The 21,774-nt window shown below is 55.8% G+C and overlaps 1 protein-coding gene across 3 annotated transcripts in view; it reads right to left on the minus strand.

Moving 5' to 3' along the window:
* Positions 1–21,774, minus strand: part of PARVB (parvin beta) — a 110,735-nt gene that overhangs the window by 14,474 nt on the left and 74,487 nt on the right. For all 3 annotated transcript variants that reach the window (XM_061206170.1, XM_061206169.1, XM_061206172.1), the window contains exons 5-9: positions 15,404–15,544; positions 13,565–13,680; positions 10,350–10,408; positions 7,517–7,536; positions 950–1,011 (exon numbers count right to left, since the gene is read on the minus strand). In XM_061206170.1, coding sequence (XP_061062153.1) covers positions 950–1,011; positions 7,517–7,536; positions 10,350–10,408; positions 13,565–13,680; positions 15,404–15,544 — 398 coding nt within the window. The remainder of the gene's footprint in view (positions 1–949; positions 1,012–7,516; positions 7,537–10,349; positions 10,409–13,564; positions 13,681–15,403; positions 15,545–21,774) is intronic.

Below are 21,774 nucleotides of genomic sequence, written 5' to 3' on the forward strand. Positions count from 1 at the left end.
GCAAAGTGCTTCAAGAACTAACAATCTCATTGTCCCAGCCTGGACCAACATTTTCCAAACGTGGGTTCCATGGGAATTTAATATGTTCTATCCCCAAATAAATAAACAGATCTCACTACGGACACACACGCTTGGAAAATGCTTCCTACCAAGCCCCCTCTTGAAGAATTGCAAAGCACGTCAGCATATTAAAGGCTCTGAGAAGTCCTGCATTAAGAAACCTGTGTGGGGAAACTGTCCAAGACAGAGAGCTCTCTCCCCAGGGTTAAGGGCTCAGATTTTACAGGCTCAGATCCATCCCACCGCTGCCTTCCTGAATGGGGGGTCTACAGATGCTCAGATAACTCGATGTGCAGTGAGTCTTGATTCCTTTGGAGGGAGAGCAAGGCTTCCCGGCAGATCCCCTTGGAAGCTCGCTATTCCCCAGCCCGACTCCGGAGCCTCGTTCACACGGTTTTGTCCATCCGTAGACTGACCAGCAGGCTGCCTGAGCTGAGGAAGGGCCTCCCCTCTGCGCTCCCCTCTGGGAGAGACGGGCCAAATGCAGCTCAGAACAGCTCTGCTAGCAACGCCTGCTTGTTTACCAGGCACGTCGTGAATGCAGCTTCAATGTAACGAGACCAGCACGAGCCAGCAAGCTGACACGCTGAAAAACATTTCCACATTGAAAAAAAGCCTTGATTCGGAATGAACCGCCACCGGTGCTGGTGGGGTAATTCACTCCACAGCAGCGGGGTGGGTGGGCAGGAAGATACCCAGGAGCAGAGACGCTGAGTTAAAAGGTGCTAATTTTATGCACTGCAGTTATGCTTTTGAATAATTACACTTCAATCCATGTGGCAAACATTTCAGAGATTTCAAACATTTTCCCACCTTCTTCCCTGCATGGAGTTCATGCCGTAAGAAAAGCCCAGAGACAGAGGGAAACACAGCCCGATGGAGAGCTCACCTTCTTCACGACACTGAGCTTGTCCGGGGCGTGGTCGAAGAGCGTGTCAAAGGCGTCCCGCTCTGCAGAAACACAGAGAAGGGTTTAAGGAGACACGGGTGCTGCTCTAATCCCCGCCCAGCCCGGGGACCAGGCAGCTTCCAATCCCTCAGATGTTCAGCCTGCCTAGAATCCTTTGCATTCCTGCCAGAACCGAGGGGCGGGTGCTGATGAGGAGCAAAATCAAGGAAAAGATGCTTTGAAGGGTCCTTCTAACTTGGTTTCTATCTTTCAACCTACAATACGGGGGTAGCGTTTGGACAGCCGCCCCCATCACATCCTAGGACTTGAGGCGCCCTTGCCTCTCTCCCTTTCCCCACACTCCTTGTCTTATTGGTAAATCTTATCGATAAATCTGACCACCTCCCCCGCTGGTCATGGCTGCCACCCCCATACAAGTCCCACCTCCCCTCACGGCAGGGGGGCAGCTACAACTTCCTGCTTAATTGGTCTCCCTCCTACACTCCCAGCCCCTCCCATCCATTCTCCCTCGCAGGCACAGTGAGCCCCTTAAAGTGTAAACTGGATCATTTCTTGCCCCTCCCCATCCCTGCCCTGACTAAAACTCTCCACCGGCGTCTCATCACTCTTAGAATAAAATTCACTCTCTCTCTCACGGGCCCATAGGGTCCAGTGAGCTCAGCATCACCTCCCCCGCCAACACACTCGCCCTCCCTGACCTCACTCCACCCACCAGCTTCCCCCTGCTCCTCCATCACACGCCCACCACAGGGCCTTTGCACCTGCTGTTTACCAGCCTCACCTCCACAGGTTGCTCTGAGATGTCACCTCCTCTGAGGGACCTTCCAGGACCATCTGCTTCTAAAAGAGCACCCCACTTCCGCTATCTGTCCTCTTACCCTGGTGCAATTTTCATAGCACCTGTTTGCTACTTGAGAGCACATTTTATTTTGCTTTATCTGCTGGACTGTCAGCTCCTTGCAGGCCGGATCACTGTCTCACTTGTTCCCTGCACTGTCACCAGCCCCAGAACAGCGAAGGGCCCACAGCCAGGGCTCAGAACAAAGGAAAGAGCCAAGAAATCCTGCTCAGAATCACTCTCCAGCTGTTCTCCCCGGGGTGTCCGCCTCTGCTGGAACATCTGCAGGGCCTGAAGTGACCCGTTCCACCGTGTCCCAGGGACTTTCCTTCTGCCAGGGACCCCGACCCACTCTAACTGCCACTCGTGGGCCCAACCATGTCTTCCAAATTAACACAGGATCAGCCCCTTCGCTTTCAGTTGTGAGGTCACCGGAGGCCGAGGCAACTGGACAAGACAGGAGCAGGGCTGGCTGGAGGCTGGGGGCCTGGTTCTAGCCAGACGCTGCCGTGGCGGGTCACATGCGGGCAGAGCCCACTTTACCCTGGAGCCCAGGCAGGAGGGCTGAGGTCGCCAGGGTGGATACAGGACCGTGGGGAGCCATGGCCAGGCCCGAGGGGCTGGCGGAGGAGGGCATCTGGAAGGCCCTGGGGCCCCCACTCCTGTCCTCAAGGAGCCACCCATCCCCCCAGGCTGCCTGGGGGTGGTATATGCTCAGAGGACCTTGGCCAGCAGAGACGCCCTCTATTACTTGCTGGGGCTTGGACCCAAACACCAGCATGGAGTGCTGGGGCGCTGGGGTAGGAAGACCCCTCCACGTGTCCGGAGGGGGCTGGAGCCCAGAACCAGAGATAACCCAGGGCCTGCTTCAGGACCACGCTGCCTGACCCAGGGAGAGGGGTGTGGGGAGAAATGACAAAGAGGAGGCAGGTCAGGACTGGGTGAGCCGGAGCTGGGGCTTCTGGAGGAGGCATCCCAGCCATTCCCCCGAGGCTGCCCCAAAAGGCAGGCACTCAGCATCCACAGGCCAGGGCCCCGGGAGGCGGCTCACGCCCTCGTCCAGCCCAGACCAGGCAGCCTCCTCCTCGGCCTTGGGGGCGGGCGGCAGGAAGGAAGGTGAGATGCAAAGAGGAAGGCGTGTGTGCGGTGTGTGTGTGGCGTGTGTGCGGTGTGTACACACACGTGTACACATGGGTGGGGAGTGCGTTTGGGGGAGGGGCACGCCACTTCTTTCACCTAAAGGCCAACAGCGACCAAGAGGCCCAGCCCCGCAGAATTCCCTCATCCAGCTTGTCTACCGCAGCAGCTGTAAATTATTTTTATAATCATCTAAGTCAGATTATACTCAAAAAGACAGTCTGCTAAGAGGGGGGGAGAAAAGCTAAATCTTTACAAAGCAAAACACAAACTTTAAATGCAGCTTAAGAAAACCCCCAGGAGGAGAGCAGCCTTGACGTCAGCCGGGTATATTTAGCTGGGCCACCGCTGGGCTGGCAGAGTCAGGGCGGCAGGGGAGCCATCGCAGGGTCTGGAGGCCAGCGCCCCTGTGCCCCGCTCACCTGCGCCTGGGGGATTGGATGGCATCACGGCCGGGCGGTGTGTGTGGCCTTGGGAATGCAAACAGGTCCAGCGGAGAGCCTGGTGCCCGTGACTTAGGCAAAGCGCTTCCCTCCACAAGGCCGGAGTGAAAACAGTCCCGAGGCTCACCGTCAGTGTAAGAATCAAGCAAGATGGTGACTAAAGGGCCAAGCCACTGCCTGGCAGGTGTGTCACTGACACTCAGTTCACTGATGCCTTCTCATCCTACCCTGCAGTCACGGGGATGAACAGGGAGCAATCCCGCCCCCGGGAGGGGCACAGGCTGGGGGAGACAGTACAAAAGCACGGGTACCAAACAGGCCAGAAAGATGCAGAAAGCGGCCAAATCAGCCAGGGGCCCCCAGTGGCTACCCAAGTTCAACTTTCAGGGACGCTTAGTTTACTCCAAATAAAGCAGTCTGTGATTGAGTCAACATTTTTTAAATTGGAAGATCTGTCCAAAAGTTCTGAATTTCTGGACTCTCCTGAAGAAATGGAAGCTGAGGCAACAGTGAACCTTCTTCCCCCGTCCCAGATCAACGAGCCGCCCGTGGAAGTGGGGGCACAGACTCCCCCGTTTGTCCCAGACCCCAGAACTCCCCACCGCCCACAAACGGAGGCTGAGGGGCAGCCCTTCATCATTCGATATTCCAGCCACTTCCCTCTTCCGTGTGACCGGCCTGCTCTCTGAGGCACCCGAGCTTGGGGACGTGGACACAGGCCCGGGGTCAGAGGAAGGCTTCACACAGGAGCCGAGATGTTTGAGCCGGGGCTCGCTGGGGCAAGAGGAGGAGCAAGGGCGTCCCAGGCAGAGGGAGCAGAAAGCCAAGAGTGGGTTCCAGAGGGTGAGGCCTGGGGGGGAGGCTAAGAGGGCTGGGTCCTTCGGGAGGGTGAGGAGCTGTGGAGGGTGGTGACCAGGAATGGCGTGATCCAGCTGCGGTATTAGCAGAAATGGGGAGATGTGATGGGGAGAGCCCAGGGGCTACAAGGAGACCAGGAAGAAGAGGAAGAAAGCTTCTCCTCTCTTCTCCCCAACTTCCTGAAGCCCGGGAGGGGGAGGGGCGCCTGCGGAGGAGAGGCAGCCAGCAAGCCCGTTGCCATGGAGATCAGGCTGCAGCTCCCCAGCTCCCCTGGGGAGAGAAGGGCCTCCCATCCACCTCAGCCAGGACAGTGATGCCAGCAGGAGGCGGGGAGGAGGAGGGGAGGCTCCTGGGGGAGGTGCAGAGTGGACCCCCGCATCCCCCCCTCAGAGTGCTAAAGTGAGAAACCGAGGCCGAGAGCTTGGCTCCTAGTGAAGCTACCCGACCCCCCAACCCCTGCCCCGGGCAGACATTAGCCAAGCAAAGAGGGTCTGCCCGTTGTTCCGGAAGCTCCTGGAATGCGTGCGGCCCAGGGCTGGGGAGGCACTCAGGGGAAGACATGCTCCAGCCCACAGGATGCTTACAGCTCAAGGAGCCACATGTGAAGGGAAAGAGCAAAGGGCCAAGCGAGGGTCCCCAACTGTCCAGACCCCCTGAGTCTGGCAGGCAGGGCGCAAAGCAAAGTGCTCCCAGTGAGCAAAGAGATGAATAAAGAAACAATTAAGCAGGTGGGCGGGGGGTGGCAAGCCAGGGGACGGATGGTGATTCAGGCCGGGGGTTCAGGGAGGGCCTCCCTGGTAAGTGGAGCTGGTGGAGCTGAGGGAGTGAGCTATGGAGGGATCTAGAGGGAGAGCATTTCAGGCCGAGGCCACTGAGAGTACAAAAGCTGGAAGGGGGGGCTTCCCTGGTGGCGCAGTGGTCCAGGAAGATTCCACATGCTGCGGAGCAACTAAGCCCTCGTGCCACAACTACTGAAGCCCGCGCGCCTAGAGCCCGTGCTCCACAACAAGAGAAGCCACTGCGGTGAGAAGCCCGTGCTCCGCAACGAAGAGCAGCCCCCACTCGCCGCCACTAGAGAAAGCCTGCGCGCAGCAACGAAGACCCAACGCAGCCAAAAATAAATAAATAAAATAAATAAACTTAAAAAAAAAAAGCTGGAAGGGGGAGCCCCGGGGTGCTGTTGTGGGTGACAGACATGCAGGGGGAGCGAGGAGGCCAGAGAGGAGGGGTGGTCTGGGACCCGCAAGGGCTGTGGCTTTAGCTTACGGCAAGCTGGGGGCAGTGAGAAGACTGAGGGGTGCAGGGGAACCAACTCGAGGGACCATCGGGGGACCAGTACCCCGGAGGGAGGTGATGGGGTCCGACCTCAACCTCGGCAGGGCCGTAGGGCTCTGGGGGCCCCGAAGGCTGCCGCGGGAGAAGGGCCAGTGGAAGCTGCCGTATGTCTGGGTAACCAGGAGGCCTCGGGGCCTGTGTCAGCAGAAGCCGAAACTGGGGGCAGATGAGTCGTCTGTCACCCACTAATTGCCTGTTTGCATTTCACGAGCATGGGCGGCCTCGAAAGTACTGAGAACGACTCCAGACTCCTCGGCCTCTCAGTGTGTCACAGCCCCCGATGCTCAGCCATCTCCGGTGGCTCTCAGAAGGAGCCACCACCCCGTCCACCAGACCCTCAGGGGCCCCTTCTCAGGGCTGCCAGGGCCTTCCTGGCCGAGCTTCTACCCCTCTGCACGGGAGGCCGCGCATAGCCCCCAGCTGAACTGAGTCTCCCTGAGCCCCCCAAACCTCAAACCAGGCCCATGCCGCCCACAGAAGTGAAAACACACAGAAAACAAAGCAACACTTAAAGATGCTCCAAGGGCCCCGCTCAAGTCAACTCTGGGCCTCGACAGGCCCATGGGCTCTGAGCCCCTCCGTGCAGAAAGGACAGGGAAGCGACGGAAGGGTGCTCTGCGCCCCCCTCCCAACGGGCCCCCACCCAGACCCAGGGCAGGGCCAGGCCGCCCACGTCGCCCACTCTGTGCACCCCATGCCGCCCTGGGAGCTGCCCTCCCCACCCTGTCCGCGCCCTCAGCAACTGGACACAGGAGGCTTCCTTTCCTCTCCCTTTTTAAAAGTTTTTTAATAATAAAGACATTAAAAAGAACTGAATTGCTACTTTAAAAAAAAAGTGAAGACAGAATTTGCCCAGCACGGCTCAAGAACTACTTAAGAAAGCTTAAGGACATGTAATTGCTGCATTTTCTCTGGTTCAAGACCTTTGAGAACTAAAGAGCCGCATCCCCTCTTTGTACACGAGGGGCAGCGGTGCCATCCGTCCCCATCATCGCCATGAGGTCACAGAGGCCCCGTGGCCAAGCCCGTGGGTGCCTCTGGGGTGCACCCCTCACCCCGAGGCCCCCGCAGCTAGGGACCAGCTCCAGCTGGCAGGCTCACAAGGCACGGGGGGAAACTTGTTTGGTTTCCACTTTTCCTTCTAACAGCCGCACTCCCCTTTCTGCTCCCTGGAGAACACGGTATCTGGAGGGGTTGGGGGCTTCTTGTTTTGAAATATTCCCCAAAGCGGTGAACCTGGTTCAGGCTGCTTCTTGCTGCAGCCGAGAGCTTGGGGCTTCCCATCCCTAAGGGCCTATACACTGCCAAAAGCTGCCCCTTTATTTGCCATCCCTCGCTGAGATGAAGATGGGGTCGTGGGTCTTTAACAGGGCAGGGAACAGTTCTTTGGGAACAGCAAGAGTTTATTATTACTAACAGTAACAGTAATAGAGAAACTAACACGAATAGGGAGAGAGTCGGGCCCTGGGCCAAATAGAGTGAACATTTATTGTCTCACAAAATTCTCTCAACAACCCCGAGGTCCCATCTCACAGATGGGGAACAGAGAGGTGAAGGAGCAGGCCAAAGGTCACCCAGCTGGGACCAGAGCCAAGGCTGCCTGACTCTAAGGTCTGTTAAGCTGGAGATTTTAAGGTGGAAAACTATATACGAAAATACATCCCATAAGGAAGCTCCCTCCGGCTAGCTGACTATGCTCTATATTCACTGGGACATCGCCACCCTCCCTTTTATCCTGGTTCACTCCCTCCACCGTACTGCTTATCCCCGCCCAGGCTCCCACAGCTCTGAGAAGCAAACCACACGCCAAAACCCACCCAGGGCCCTGCTGCCCCTGTGTGACTGCGTGAACCCCGGGGGCTTCCTGGGGCAGCCCCGCAGTGTCCCGCGGCCTCAGACTCCCCATCTCCTCTCCCCAACCCCTGGGTTACTTACCAAACCGACCCATCATCATCCTGCAAACAAGAACAGAGAGAACCATCAGACGGGTTGCTCAGAACCCCATTTAATAAGCAGCACGGTAGAAGGTGGTGGAGGTGACCGGCAAGTCGGAGCCCCCTACTGCCCAGTCGAAGGGTTGTTTATATAAATGTAAGTCACATTTTGATAAATTCTCTCCCGCTCTAATTACAAACGAGAGGTGCTTATGTGGATCCTAAATGTTGGCACAAGACCCGCAGCAAATTGCCATCATTATTTAAACCACCCCTTTAATGCCATGTGGGGGCTGTTTAATCACGGGAGTGGTTAACGCAGAGAGCATTTTAGCAGAAAACGGGTCTTCTAGCACCGTGAGTTTAAACCTTGAGTTTAAACTTTAAAATACAAGGGTGCAGATTACCCAGAGGTCACATTTCTGGGAGTGAGCACGATGTACTTCCAGAGAACCACAAAACTAAAGGATGCTGGAGAACCACAGGCTGGGCCCTGATTCAAGGTGAGAGCTGAAACCACGAAGGACAGGCGGCTGGTTCCTCCTTGAGGATCTGAGATCACGAATGCCCAGCTCCCCTCTGTGTACTTGCGTCCTGAGAGGCAAAGAGACCTTTGCTTGATCCCCAAACCCCTCTAGACTCAAGTTCTTTGCCTCCATATTATTTAACAAATAGTCTCTCGAGCACCTACTATGTGCAGGCCACGGAGATACAGAAATAAACACCGCATGGCCCTGCCCGCATGACGCCTGATGGTGAGAGAGACTCATGAGCCCACATTTCCACACAGCCCGCGTGCACCAGAAATGTGACATACAGCAGATGCTATAGGAACTAAAAGGAAGGCAGCCACTCCTGCTTGGCAAACAGGGAGGGCTTCCTGGAGGAGGTGACCCATAGGACAGAGCAAACCTGGAGCCTGGGAGACCAGGCAGGAGGCTGGTCGGCCTCTGCTGGAAACCTCTCTCCACTCTGACTTCGGGGTGCTCCCCCGCCCCCGAAATTTCCTGAGGGTCACACGGCACTTCCCACAAGGCCCCTGGGCTGGGTTTCACATTTCTACAGACACAACCTCTCTTGACAGCTAGACCGCCAGCCCTCAAGGAGGGGAACTGCGTCCTCTCAGCCTCTGGGCATCCAAGCAGGCCCTCTGGGTGCCGGGTGCTGCTGTGAATCGTTGAGGCCACGCTCCGAGGGGCCGGCTCTGGTGACAGAGCTCCTACTGTCCCCCGCCGCCCTCTCAGGGCTCCCTCAACCTCTGCGAGACCGGGAAAGCCAAGCACAGCCTCTTCCCATTGCTGCACACCCCCCAACATGCCCCCCACCACGGGCCTGGTCGTTGCCCCCTTCGGTGGGCCACCTGCCTTCCCCCTCCCATCCAGGGTGACCACTGACTTGCTCTGACCCACAGAAGGTGGGGACACAGCATGCGGGGGTCCAGGGACCTGCAGCTGCCCTCTCACTCTCTGGGGACCCTGAGGGCACCGGGGAGGAAGCCCAGATCTGTGAGGACGAGAGACACAGGGAGGGACATTGGCCCCCACCGGCCAGCACCACCCACCAGACTGCTGACCCCCTGTCAGCAAATAAAATGACCGTTGTTCTAAGCCCCTTGGGTTGGGTGGTTTGTCACACAATGATGGATAACTAAGATGCCAGCCCACCCCTGACTCCCCCACGCCGCCCTCCTCCTGCTCCTGAACGGGCTGAGCGGGCTGCCCGAGGCCCCCCGTGCCAGGCTCAGCATCACGTCCCCAACCCCCTCCCATGGGCCTGGAACAGATGTGCACACATGTCAGGCCGCACGCCAGGCCGCACGTCTCTCCCATCTACCTGACAGCTCCCACCCCAGGAGCGGTTTCCTGTGTCAGCTTGCTTTTTGAAAGACCATACATGAATTCATGACACAGTAATTAATCACTCTGTGAACTGAGCAGGTGGGTGACCTGAGACGATCAATTTTTAATGCTCTGTTTCATCTGAAACAGGTTTAGTCGGGAGGCACAAAGGCAGTGAATTTTAAGGTACCTCACAGGGTATGCCTCCTAAAAACCACACGCAAAATAGAGCCATTTGATTTGCTATTTTCAACAGATCTGAAGCCTTTCAGACTTCTTAAAAATTGCCCTCTGGCCTTCTCTAAGAGGCAAGGGATGGCTCAGGACTATCTCAGAGGAAGATTCTAGTTTAGAGGCGTGGCTCCCTCCCTCTGACGGGGCTAAGACAGACGGCTAAATGAATCAGGACAACAGGTCCCTTGGACCATTCTAAACACCTCTTCCCCACCCCCTTCTCAACATTCTTAAAGCTCACCTTCCAAAATAAGGAATGACAATCCAAAGTCTCTGGAGAATAACTTAGTTCCAACATTAAAAACTTTGAAGTGTTTAGCATACCTACCATATGAAAGTTCACTGTTCTAAATTTCCCCTCATCCTTTTCTTCCTTATAAGAGATTTTGAATGTGCTCAGTTATACTTTTCTTTGTTTATTATTCCCTGTCTCTTTCCAGAAAAGATTTCAGGCAGCGTAAATAAGTTCCAATTCCTATGTCACACATATTTGCTCATTTTTCTATTTGGGAAGAAATAAAAGATCTAGAATTTCTCATTTAAATACCAAACCAAACTGCTATCTTGCCCTTCCTCAGCAAAACAAAAACACAAAAACAAAACAAACTTTGAAGAAAGTGCACGGAGGATAGAAAGCTAGGGTGGACGCTTGCGATAAAATCCCATCTCAAGGTCAAGGGACATGGAGGGGAAAATGGCCCCCCGTGTGTGCAGGTCCCCGGCTGGAGCAGGGCCTGAGGGCAGAGCAGCGGGTCCACTTACTCGGTGGTCGTGGTCAGCTCCTCCGTGACGTGGCTGGAGTGCAGCAGGCCTTCCCGCTTCTGAAAACCCCAAAATGAACAAATAAATCAACACCTGGGCAGACAGACAGAGCAGGAGGGCAGCTGAGGCCGTGTACAGATGGCCCCGGGGCCGGGAGACCAGCTCGGGGACAACAGAGAACCAAACAAAGGTTTGGCACCACACCCGAGCTATGCTCGGGGGGTGGACTGCAGGGGACCACACGGGTGACCCTTTGGTGGCTGGAACCTGCCCCAGCCCCCCAGCCCCTGCTCTCCTGCTCTCTGAGAGCTGGCAGCTGTGGGAGGTCTCAGGAGAAACATCCCCGCTCCCAAAGTACTCCTCGACGCCCTGCAGCTGGGAAAGGCGAAGAGCATGAAGGGACATATGTAACACGAGGGAGGCATCGGATGAAATAACACACGTGCACTGGGTTGAACAGGGTCCCCCCGGAAGTCACGTCCATTCAGAACCTCAGAATGGGACCTCATTTGGCAATAGGGTCTTCGCACAGATAAGGTCCTAACGGACTAGGGTGGGTCCTCTCCAATGACTGGTGTCCTTAGAAGAAGAGAAAATAGAGACATAGGAACATGGACCAGAGGGAAGAGGCCACGTGATGATGAAGGCAGAGACCGGAGGGATGTGCCCACAAGCCCAGGACAGCCGAGGGTGCCAGCAGCCGGCAGAAGCTGGAAGAGGGAAGGAAGGACCCTCCTCTAGAGCCTGCGGAGGGACCCTGTCGATTCCCTGATTCGGACTTCAGGCCTCTATTATGTGAGAGGACAAACATCTGTTGTTTTAAGCCACCCAGTTTGTGGGATTTTGTTACAGCAGCCCTAGGACACTAACACGGTGTGTGACACACTTGTCCCAAAGCCCGCTAGGTACGGAGAGGCAACGATGGTGGGGGAGAGGAAGGAGGCGGTGGTGGTGTGCCCCGGACCTCAGGGTGGAGCGCGGCAGCCTGCTAACCCAACCGCCACCATGAGCCCCTACTTGAATGCCTCAAGGGACGGGGGAGCTCACTACTGCTGGGCAGCCCACCTGGATGCCTCTCGAGATCCAAGATCCCCAAGCTTTCCTGAGCTCGGCCTCCCAGGGAACTCTCACCACTGGTTCTAGTGAAGGAAAAGTAGCCAGGCTTCGGGGGCCGTCAGCTTTCCCACGGCCTCACCCTGGCTGATTCTCAGGAGCACCCATGGGGGATGGTGGTGGGGGAGGCCCGGAGACATTTTATCCACTTATTCACACATCAAATGTGCATCAGGCACCCACTAGATACCGGGCCCAGGGCTGGGTATGGGGCAGACGAGGCTGAATATTTTAAATTTATTTATTTATTTATTTTTGGCTGCGTTGGGTCTTTGTTGCTGCGTGCAGGCTTTCTCTAGTTGTGGCGCGCGGGCTTCTCACTGCAGTGGCTTCTCTCGTTGTGGAGCACTGGCTCTAGGTGCTCGGGCTTCAGTAGTTGTGGCACGAGGGCTTCAGTAGTTGTGGCACGCGGGCTCAGTTGCGGCTCGCAGGCTCTAGAGCGCAGGCTCAGTAGTTGTGGCGCACGGGCTTAGTTGCTCCGGGGCATGTGGGATCTTCCCAGACCAGGGATCGAACCCATGTTCCCTGAATTGGCAGGTGGATTCTTAACCACTGTGCCACCAGGGAAGTCCCAAGCCTGAATATTTTTAAAGTCTGTAGTAGAATCTCAATTTTTTGAGGAAAGCATTGCAGCTCAGGAAAATCAAGTGATTTCCCAAGGCCACACTGCCAGGTAGCAAATGCGACCCTTCCCTCACTCCGTCCCTCCACGAACTGACACACTTCTTACATCTCCCCATCTCAACTGGATAACCAGGCGTGGAGGGACAGGCCAGGGGCAGCTCTAAGACCTGAGACCAGCCAGACCCCGGGGGCCTCCCCTCCCCGCTTCATCCCACTCTGGGAGTGGCCCAAAGAGTCCTCCTGTGACCTTGGTCAAGGAAGGAAGCGCCAGCGAGTGTTTGCCTGGGCGAGTAGGACGTTCTGCAAACCCCAAAGATTTTCTTGGACCAAAGCGCAGGCCTGAAAGGAAATACCCCGATTACTGAGCTCCAGAGTGTTCCCAGGGCCCAGAGTCTGACGTACGTGGGTTTGGGAACCATATTCTCATACGTCCTTGGGAAGCCTTTCCCGGCCGACCGTCCTGAGTCCAAGACGAGGGTGGCAGGAATGGTCCCCTGTCCCTGACACCACCACCGACCACAAACACTCCCCTTTAGGAGGCAAACGGGGCCAAATGGCAGGTAACCCTCGCCTGATGCCAGAAAGGAACATTCCTGCCCATCAGGTCGGGGCCAAGCTCCCGGGGTAAACGGAGGGGTCAGATGGCTTCGGAAAACACAGGATCAGCCAGAGCCTTGCAGACCGCAGAGACCACGGGACTGATAAGTTTAAAACCCAGAGGAGAGTGTGGAGCTGGACATGTCCAGGAACAGAAACAAGAGAGGCGTCCATGTTCCGAGCGTAACCTCAACGCTCTGGCAGAAGCAGCTGATCCTTCAGGACCCGAGCACACTTTCCTCATCCAGTGTCCCCGGTAACCAGGGCGAGGGGACCAGGGACACAGCAGGTGCTTAATACACGTTTACTGGACGAGACTGCACACACAAAGCCAAGACAGGATCTGTGCCCATGAACGCAGGGGAAATCGACAAGAAAGGTGTCTCCACCTCCGTCAGAAGGACCCTGGCTCCCAGTTACATTTTTCCAAGTGGAGCAAGAGAATCGACCCTCAAAGACATGACGGGGGATGATGGATGTAACTGGGAGGGAACAGAGAGAGGCTGTGATTGGGGTATTGGGGTATCTGTTTCATTCCGCTGGTCTCAGCCCTCTCCAGTGAGTAATAAGCTCATTCAACAGGCCTGAACTCTGGCTACTTGGCTGTGCAGGGACATGAATGCTCTTTTCCAAAATGTGGAAAAGTAAACCTCCATGCACTCATGCCTTTGCATCTGCCTCTCATCAAATCAATGCCATTGTTCCTGCGCCATCATTTACTCTGAAGCCAGAGTAAGGCATACATTTCGTCAAGAGGAAAAAAGAGAAGGTAGCCTCTTAAGGGGAAAAAGAAGAAAGCAGGCAAACTAGAGGAGGAACGAGTGCCGGAGCCTCTGGGGCAGAGCCGCGGGCAAACCGACCGCCGGGCTGGCGATACTTACCCGTACGACCACCACTTGCACGGAGACGTGTTCGGGAAGGCGGATCGGGGCCCGGAAGTGCATGGCCAGGGCCACGAGGAGGTGGAGGGTGGCCACCAGGTTCTTCCCGTGAATCACTAGTTGGGGAGGGAGGAAGGGGGCTGCTTTAGATCATGAGACAGGAACCCCGAGCCCACATCCAAAAGGTGGTGAAACCAACAAGGACCTATATATAGCATGGGGAACTATACTCAGTATTTTGTAATAACCTATAAGGAAAAAGAACCTGAAAAAATATATATGTATATGTATAACTGAATCACTTTGCTGTACACCTGAAACTAACACAACATTGTAAATCAACTATACTTGAATTTAAAAAGAAAAAAAGGGGCGGGAGGGGGGAGGCAATAAAGATGCTGAGTGAACATGGGACCTCAGAGGAAAACCACAGGCAGAACCACAGGCCATGGAAAAACGGAGAAAAGTTGATGAGCAGCCTGTGTGAATTTAGTTCTGGCTTCTAAGTTTTTCTTTCCTGTTGACCTCAGGTGACTTATGCAACCACTTTCAAAAGCATGTTGTTTGTAAAAGGAATGAATTGGGTGGTGAGGAGAGGGGATGAGCAGGAACATACAGTCAGCACAAGAGAAGGGGAAAAGATCGGGAAAAACAGGTCACCTGGGCACTTACCCACCACAAAATGTGCATTATTATCTCGGGTGCTTAAAAGTTCTCCCTCTAGGCAATCAACCGTCTACACAGGGAAGGCTATGCAGGGCAAACGGTGCTTGGGGGTGTTAGACGTGCCTCCTGCCCCACCTAGGGCCCTGGTTGCCATCCCCGGCCACTAGCTCTTCTCCAGGACATGGACGGTTATCATCATGCTGTCCAGGGCTTTACTGATTCCCCTCCCCGAGCCCTGCAACCCAGGAGGTGGGCCTGGGTCTGTCCTAGGTCTCGATGCCAAGAAGCCAGGGGTGAACCTGACTGCAGCCTTGGTCTCACCCAAGAACAGGGGCCCTTGGCGGCAGGGAGAGCATCTCAGCGGCTCCTGGCTGCCCTGCCGTGGGGACGGTGCTGGGGAAGGGCAGCAGGACAAAGCCCTTTCCAGCCTGTCCTGGTCAGTGCCTCACTTTTCTGGGTTTATGTCCTGCCTGGAAATACTGTGATGCCACATATTCCTAATGCCAGTGCTCTCTGAGACATACACCGGGGACCTGCCTGAATCACCTTCTGAGGACCCGCATCGGTGAGTCACCAGTAGCACAGCTCACTGGGTGTTGGTGCCATTGGCATCCGGGGTGGATGGTCCTTCCAAGAACCCCACAGAGCTTCTTCTGTCTTATAACCCACATCCCCACCCTTCCGCTGGAAGTCTCTCTTGATCCAGAAACGGCGCCTCTCCGCCCTGAAGCTTGGGGAAACCAGAGCACTGCGGGCATGACCAAGTCCCTTACTGACACACTTCTCCTCTCCTGGCTCCCTCCCTCAGGGCAGGCGTGTGACCGGATTGGATACACGCGCTACCAAACGTAAAACGGATGGCCAGTGGCAAGCGGCAAGCGGCTGCATGGCACAGGGAGATCAGCCCAGCGCTCTGTGACCGCCCAGAGGGGTGGGATGCGGGGTGGGAGGGAGACACAAGAGGGAGAGGGTATGGGGATATACGTATGCGTATGGCTGATTCCCTTTGTTGTACAGCGGAAACTAACACACCACTGTAAAGCAATTATACTCCAATAAAGATGTCAAAAAAAAAAAACAACCCACAAGGCCAGACAGGAAGACGAACGACAGGGCAGGAAGCTCAGAGGCCGGGCCCCCCGCTCCCCCTCCCCCATCCTGGCGGCCACTCACAATCCACGGTCCACGGGAGCGCCCGGCCGTGGGGCCGCAGCAGCTCCTGCACCGCCTCGAGCACCGTCTGCAGCTTCTGCCTCTGCCCTATCTCGGACTGGGTCACCTCGGCCACGTTCAGCTTGCAGTCTGCCAGTTTTTCTGCAACAAGAAGGACGAGGGCAAAAGGCAGAGTGTCAGGAAGAGCTGGAGGGGCTCCGGGCCGCCTGGTCAACCGGCTGCACTGAGGTCTCCCCATCCTCTGTGGGGCTGCAAAGTGGAGCCGATCATCACCAACAGCGGGGACTGCCAGGAGGCTGAGCCACGGAACTCTGAACTTTCAAGTCACTCCTCTTCCTTAGAAAATCACTCCAGGGGGCTTCCCTGGTGGTGCAGTGGTTGAGAATCCGCCTGCCAATGCAGGCGACACGGGTTTAAGCCTTGGTCTGGGAAGATCCCACATGCTACGGAGCAACTAAGCCCGTGCGCCACAACTGCTGAGCCTGCGCTCTAGAGCCCACGAGCCACAACTATGGAGCCCATGTGCCACAAGTACTGAGCCTGCGCTCTAGAGCCCATGAGCCACAACTATGGAGCCCACGTGCCACAACTACTGAGCCTGCACTCTAGAGCCCATGAGCCACAACTATGGAGCCCACGTGCCACAACTACTGAGCCTGCGCTCTAGAGCCCATGAGCCACAACTATGGAGCCCACGTGCCACAACTACTGAAGCCCATGCGCCTAGAGCCCGTACTCCGCAACAAGAGACGCCACCGCAATGAGAAGCCCGCGCACCACAACGAAGAGTAGCCCCCGCTCGCCGCAACTAGAGAAAGCCCGCGCGCAGCAACGAAGACCCAACGCAGCCAAAAATAAATAAAATTTTTTTTAAAAAAAGAAAGAAAGAAAATCACTCCAGGATGAAAGGGGGGCGGGGAGTTCAAGGATTAAAGTGTGGGCGCCCCACCCAGGAACAGCATATGCACAGAGAATGAACAAGATGATTCCAGGTGCAGCTGGGAGGTAAGGAGGTGACCTGCGGGGAAGGGACCGGAGGTGAGGAGGCTGGGCCAGTGGGTTCCCAGAGGGAAGAGAGCCTTGGTGAGAAAACAGAAAGGGCCTCAGGGGTTGCCTCAGCCTCCCTGCACTCGTACGCTCCCAATTCTTCTTTCTCTAACAGCTGGACCCCACGGTAAGAAGGATTATGAGATATTCAGAGACCTGTGACAGTTTTCTCACCAAGAGTGAGCGGGGAGCAATCTGGAGGAGCCGACGAGCACGGTCCCATCTGCTCAGGATTCAGTCACTGAAGCTGAACCCCAGCCCCAGGCTGTGCGCCTTCACTCCCCTCCCGAGCGGAGCAGGAGGGACGCCTCACCCCACACCCGCTAAGGGGCAGGCGAGGAAGGCTCCCCAGGCGTCCCGCCTATTCATTCATTCCAAGACTCGGGGTCCCCCGATAGATCTCCTCTGCACAACAACAGAAGCCACGTCGCAGGACACGGCGAGATCAGGAACCAGGAGGGTGAGGACAAAGTGCTGGGCACGGAGCCTGACGTGCTGCGAGCCGTCGGCACAGAGCTGCTGCCAGCGGCACTGATGGGAAGGAGATGGAAGGGCAGTTGAGTCCGGGCTGGGCACAGATAGGGCTTCCGTTTGGCAGGCGGTCCCCAGCAAAGCTCTGTGTAAGGCGTTTTCTCCGGAGGCCCCTGCCCCTTCAACACTGTCTCCCCCCACGCCCTCCCCTCCCTCGATGAGAAGAACAAGCAGTTTCGATATCCCCCCTTCAGGATCCTCTCATTACACAAAAATATCGGCTGGGCTCAGGGTACTCCAATCAGTCACTCATTCATTCGCTTACAAAACAGTTACTGAGCACCTACTGTGCGCCAGGCACTGTCCTAGGACCAGATGCAGCACAGACACGAGAGACAGAGCTCTAGTGGGGAGTCAGCCACACCTGAAGAACCTCAGCTTGGGGGGCAGGGAGTGCTCGCGGCAAAACAGAGGATGGAAATGATTCCTGTTTATGCGTTTTGATTTCCCTCCATCTGTATGTAATAGGTCTTAGCTGAATAATCCACAGCTGTCTGCCCATATGAACCCCCTGAAAATACATAGCAGGTCCCCAGGTGCTCAAAAGCCAGCGACAGGACGGAGCAGGGGCCCCTGGGGAAGGAAGGAGGGTTGCAGAGAGCCAGGTGGTCCTAGAGCCTCGCCCCCTGGGAGAGACGGAGAGCCCGGCACATCTCTGCTGCCCCTGCCGCCAGCCAAACCTGGTCGCCATGACACCGGGGGAAGGAGGAGTCGTTGATGGAGAAGGGAAGGAAACGGTATCAGCCTGCTGTAGCTGCTGTAACAAAGTACCGCAGGGTGGGTGGCTTAAACGGTGGAAATTTGCTTTCTCACAGTCCCGGACGTTAGAAGTCCAAGATCAAGGTGTCAGCAGAGTTGGTCTCCCCTGAGGCCTCTCTCCTAGGCTTGTAGACATCCTCACCTGGTCTTCCCTCTGTGTGTGTCTGCATCCTAGTCTCCTCTTTTTTTTTGGCTGCGTTGGGTCTTCGTTGCTGCACGCGGGCTTTCTCTAGTTGTGGCGAGCGGGGGCTACTCTTCGTTGTGGTGTGCAGGCTTCTCACTGCGGTGGCTTCTCTTGTTGCGGAGCACGGGCTCTAGGCACTTGGGCTTCAGTAGTCGTGGTACGTGGGCTTCGTAGTTGTGGCTCGCAGGCTCTAGAGCGCAGGCTCAGTCGTTGTGGCGCACGGGCTTAGTTGCTCCACGGCATGTGGGATCTTCCCAGACCAGGGCTTGAACCCGTGTCCCCTGCATTGGTGGGCGGAATCTTAACCACTGCGCCACCAGGGAAGCCCTCCTCTTCTGATAAGGGCACCAATCTGACGGGTTGAGGGCCCACCCCGACTTCATTTTAACTTTAAAGACTCTGTCTCCAAATAAAGTCACATCCCGAGGTCTTACGAATTCTGGGGGGGGGACGCAACTCAGCCGATAACAGAAACCAAGGAGGCTGGCCGTGCCTGGGTGCCGCCTGCGGCTGTGTCTCAGGTAACTCCCCCGGGTGGGAGAGAACGAGGTCCTTGGCCGCCCTCATCACCAGCATCACTCTGCCCGCTGATGGGGCTGCAGGGGCAGCTCAGGGTTTTGGCGTGGCCAGGACCCCTATCTTCCTAGCATGGAAAGAGACAGAGGAAGATGGGGCGGATTCTCAGTGGTGGCTGGAAAACGTGAGCGATGGCCGAATGCGGGGCTGTGAGCACTTACTACACAAGGAAGGGCTTGCCTTTCACAAGGAGAAGCGTGTACCATGAGTCAGAAGCAGGACAACAGCCAGCCCGGGAGCTGCCTCAACGCTCCAGCGTGGGCGTTGTCACTGCCCACAGGTGGCTCACCTGGACAACACTGCAAATGCAGGAGAGTCACACCCCCTGAAACTTGCCCTGGCAGAGGGTCTGGCAGCTGCCCCCGGAATCCGCTTTTAAGGAGAGGGGCACATCTGGGGGCCTACTGGTGACTCACAGCTGGCCAAACCCAGAGGTCTGGGCTCTGTCCTCATCGCCCTCACTCCTGCCTTCTCCTCCTCCTCTATCCCTCCTGAATGCAATGCTCCCCCGGCTCCTCCTCCCTCCTGGCTGGACCCTCCAGACGCCTGTGCTGGCCCTTCCTCTGACCACTGACCACCCCCCCCCCGGGCCCAGTCCCCAGACCTCTTCTCTCTACAGATGCACAGAAGTCAGCTTTGGCCTGGCATTCAGCCAAAATCTCCTATTTCATTTTAGCTTCTGCCTTTGAAAAGTAAAGAGCTGAATGCCTCCATCAGTATCATTCCTGGCAGCCCTGGGCCCCAGGACCACGTGATCACATAGGTTACTAATGCATCTCATCAGTGTAACAGCATCATTAATACGACCAGGCAAGACCTTGTGATGTTCTGTTAATATCTGGATATTCTCTTCCATTGTTCTCTTCTTCAAACAAAGTGGTATGTCAAAGCACTTGACACACAAGAGACTTCAGAATTGCCTATCTAGGAGTACTTATGCAAGATATTCAAACAGGATGGAACTGCAACTACTTCACGATAAAAAGGCTGCCTGAGCCAAAGTCAACCTCTTGTTAGACCTCACAGATAACAAAACGGACGTAGCAGGACTCAATGACCACCACAGCCACTGCAGAGCAAGTACCGCATCTGCTGGGGCCAACTGAAGAGGGGACCAAAAGGATGTGCCTTGAGCAGGCAAGGCTTTCTTACAGGGTACCTGCTCTAAGGTGCCCCTGACACTCTACTCCAGAGAGGGCACTGGCATCATTTATAGGCGTCTAAGGCTGAGATGCAGATGGACATCCAGAGCCGATCCAGTGATCCTGAGAGACAGACTTCCACGACCACATCGCTAGATCTAAGGCTTAGGGATACAAGTTTTTCAAGTGACTGGGTGAGTGAAGCCACAGCTGCATGTAACAAGAATCAGAAATAAAAGTGTAAGTGAGCACAACACTCTTATGTTTGCTTCTGAAAATATTAGAAAGTATCTCCTCTGGGCAGTGAGCAAAGCAGCAGTTCAAAGGGCTGTTTCAATAAGCAAGCATTGTCACCAACAGCCAAGTCTTCAAGTCCAAGAGTCGGAGGGAAGCTAGGTCTTTACATAGAGAGGGAGGGAAGCTGATAACCCAGGGCAGCTTCACCATCAGTAGAATCCTTGTGGACAGTGCCAGCCTAAGAGCCATGCCTCTTCCATCTTCCTCTACTGAAAGTAAGTGTCTGTCATCACAAATGTCTGGTTCAGTGACCTCGAGAGCAATCTAGCACTTGACAGTGCTGAGAATGGCTGGACCAACGAGACACTATGAAACGACAAAGCTCCAACCAACATTTTTAATAATAAAATTGTGACAGCTACTAAACGATCTTGATAACATTTCAGATTTATTCTTGTACCAAAGAAGTTCATTTTAAGATGGGGGTTCTCAGCTTAGATGAACAGAGATTTAATTCTTGACCCACGGCATTCAGCCAAATACTGAATTTGGAACACCCCCTCCGGGTGAGGCCACCCGGTCTCACGGCATTGACCATCTCTGCACTGTTGATCTCCACCCTTACCCCGCAGCTGACTCGGGCAGGATGGGTATCAGTCCTAGCAGAGGCAACACCCACTTCCTCATCCCCGCCCACCACGCCACTCCCAAGGGCTTTCTCATTCACCAGCTGTTCAGGCCACAAACCTGGCCAGCAGTCTTCATGCCTCTATCAGCTTGAACCTCCCAAATATCCTCCACTTCCATCCTGGACCGAGCCACTTCCTCTGATACCTGGGCTGCTGTGACAGCGTCCTGACTAACCTCCCAGGTCCCCCTCCTGACCCTCCTCCCCATTCATTCTGTACCCAGAAGCCCAAGCAACCTTTTAAAACGCTAACTCAGGCCTTGTCACGGCCCTGCTCAAATCCTCTAGCGGCTTCCTGTCACTTGGAATAAAAGCCTTTGTCCACCAGGACTGGACGTGATCTGGCCCCATCTGTCCACCCCTGCCACCTGCAGCCACCTTTCACTGCTCTTTAAACCCTGCAGACACTTCACAGAGTCTCAGCCTGGAATGTTCTTTCCATGACAACTGTGCAGAAGCCTGCCTGGATGTCAGCTCCCCAGGGGGGCTGCCCCTGACCGCCCGGTCCTTCCACCCGACCCAGCCCCGCTGCCCCAGAACCTCTCTGATTCTCTCCCACCAATGCTGGGGGCAGGGCCTCCCGGGGACCTTTAGGAGGTGAGTTATCCTAACGGACAAGGGGACACTGAGGCCGCCAGGCCACACGCACAGGGATCTGGGGACCCTGAAAATACATCAGAGCTTCCTGGGGACTGAGAGACTGTTCAGCAAACAGTCCCTCCTGGAGACCGTGGATGGCGCTGACGTCCAACAGATCCAGACAAATACTCGCCTCTCCAGTCCCTTTTCACTTCCTATAAAAGGAGCCCACGTCCTTGTAGGTAGGAAACTGCAGGGCTTTCTTCACTCACTTGGTCAACGCATGGTTACCGTGTGCCCGGTGCTCAGAGGAACTCGGGGGACCCACCAGCCCTGCTCATACTCCCCATTTCTTTGTCTTTGTTGTGTTGTTGTTCATTACCCCGTACTGACTCCAGGCCCTGTGCCCGGCCCCATGCTAAGTGCTCTACAGATGTTACTTTGCTGAGGAACTCTGTCCCCAAGGGACAGACATAAAAAGAGCATCCGCAGTCAGTCTCCCTCCTCGTCACTCCCCCGCCACCCCCCATCTAAATCATGCCCCTGAAGGGCACGGCTGGGGGCCACCCCTTCCAGCACCCTGGCCCTGGATGGGCCTGCATGGGCTGGAGGTGCTCACAGCTGGACG

This window comes from Eubalaena glacialis, chromosome 11, assembly GCF_028564815.1.
Source record: "Eubalaena glacialis isolate mEubGla1 chromosome 11, mEubGla1.1.hap2.+ XY, whole genome shotgun sequence".
Lineage (NCBI taxonomy): Eukaryota > Metazoa > Chordata > Mammalia > Artiodactyla > Balaenidae > Eubalaena > Eubalaena glacialis.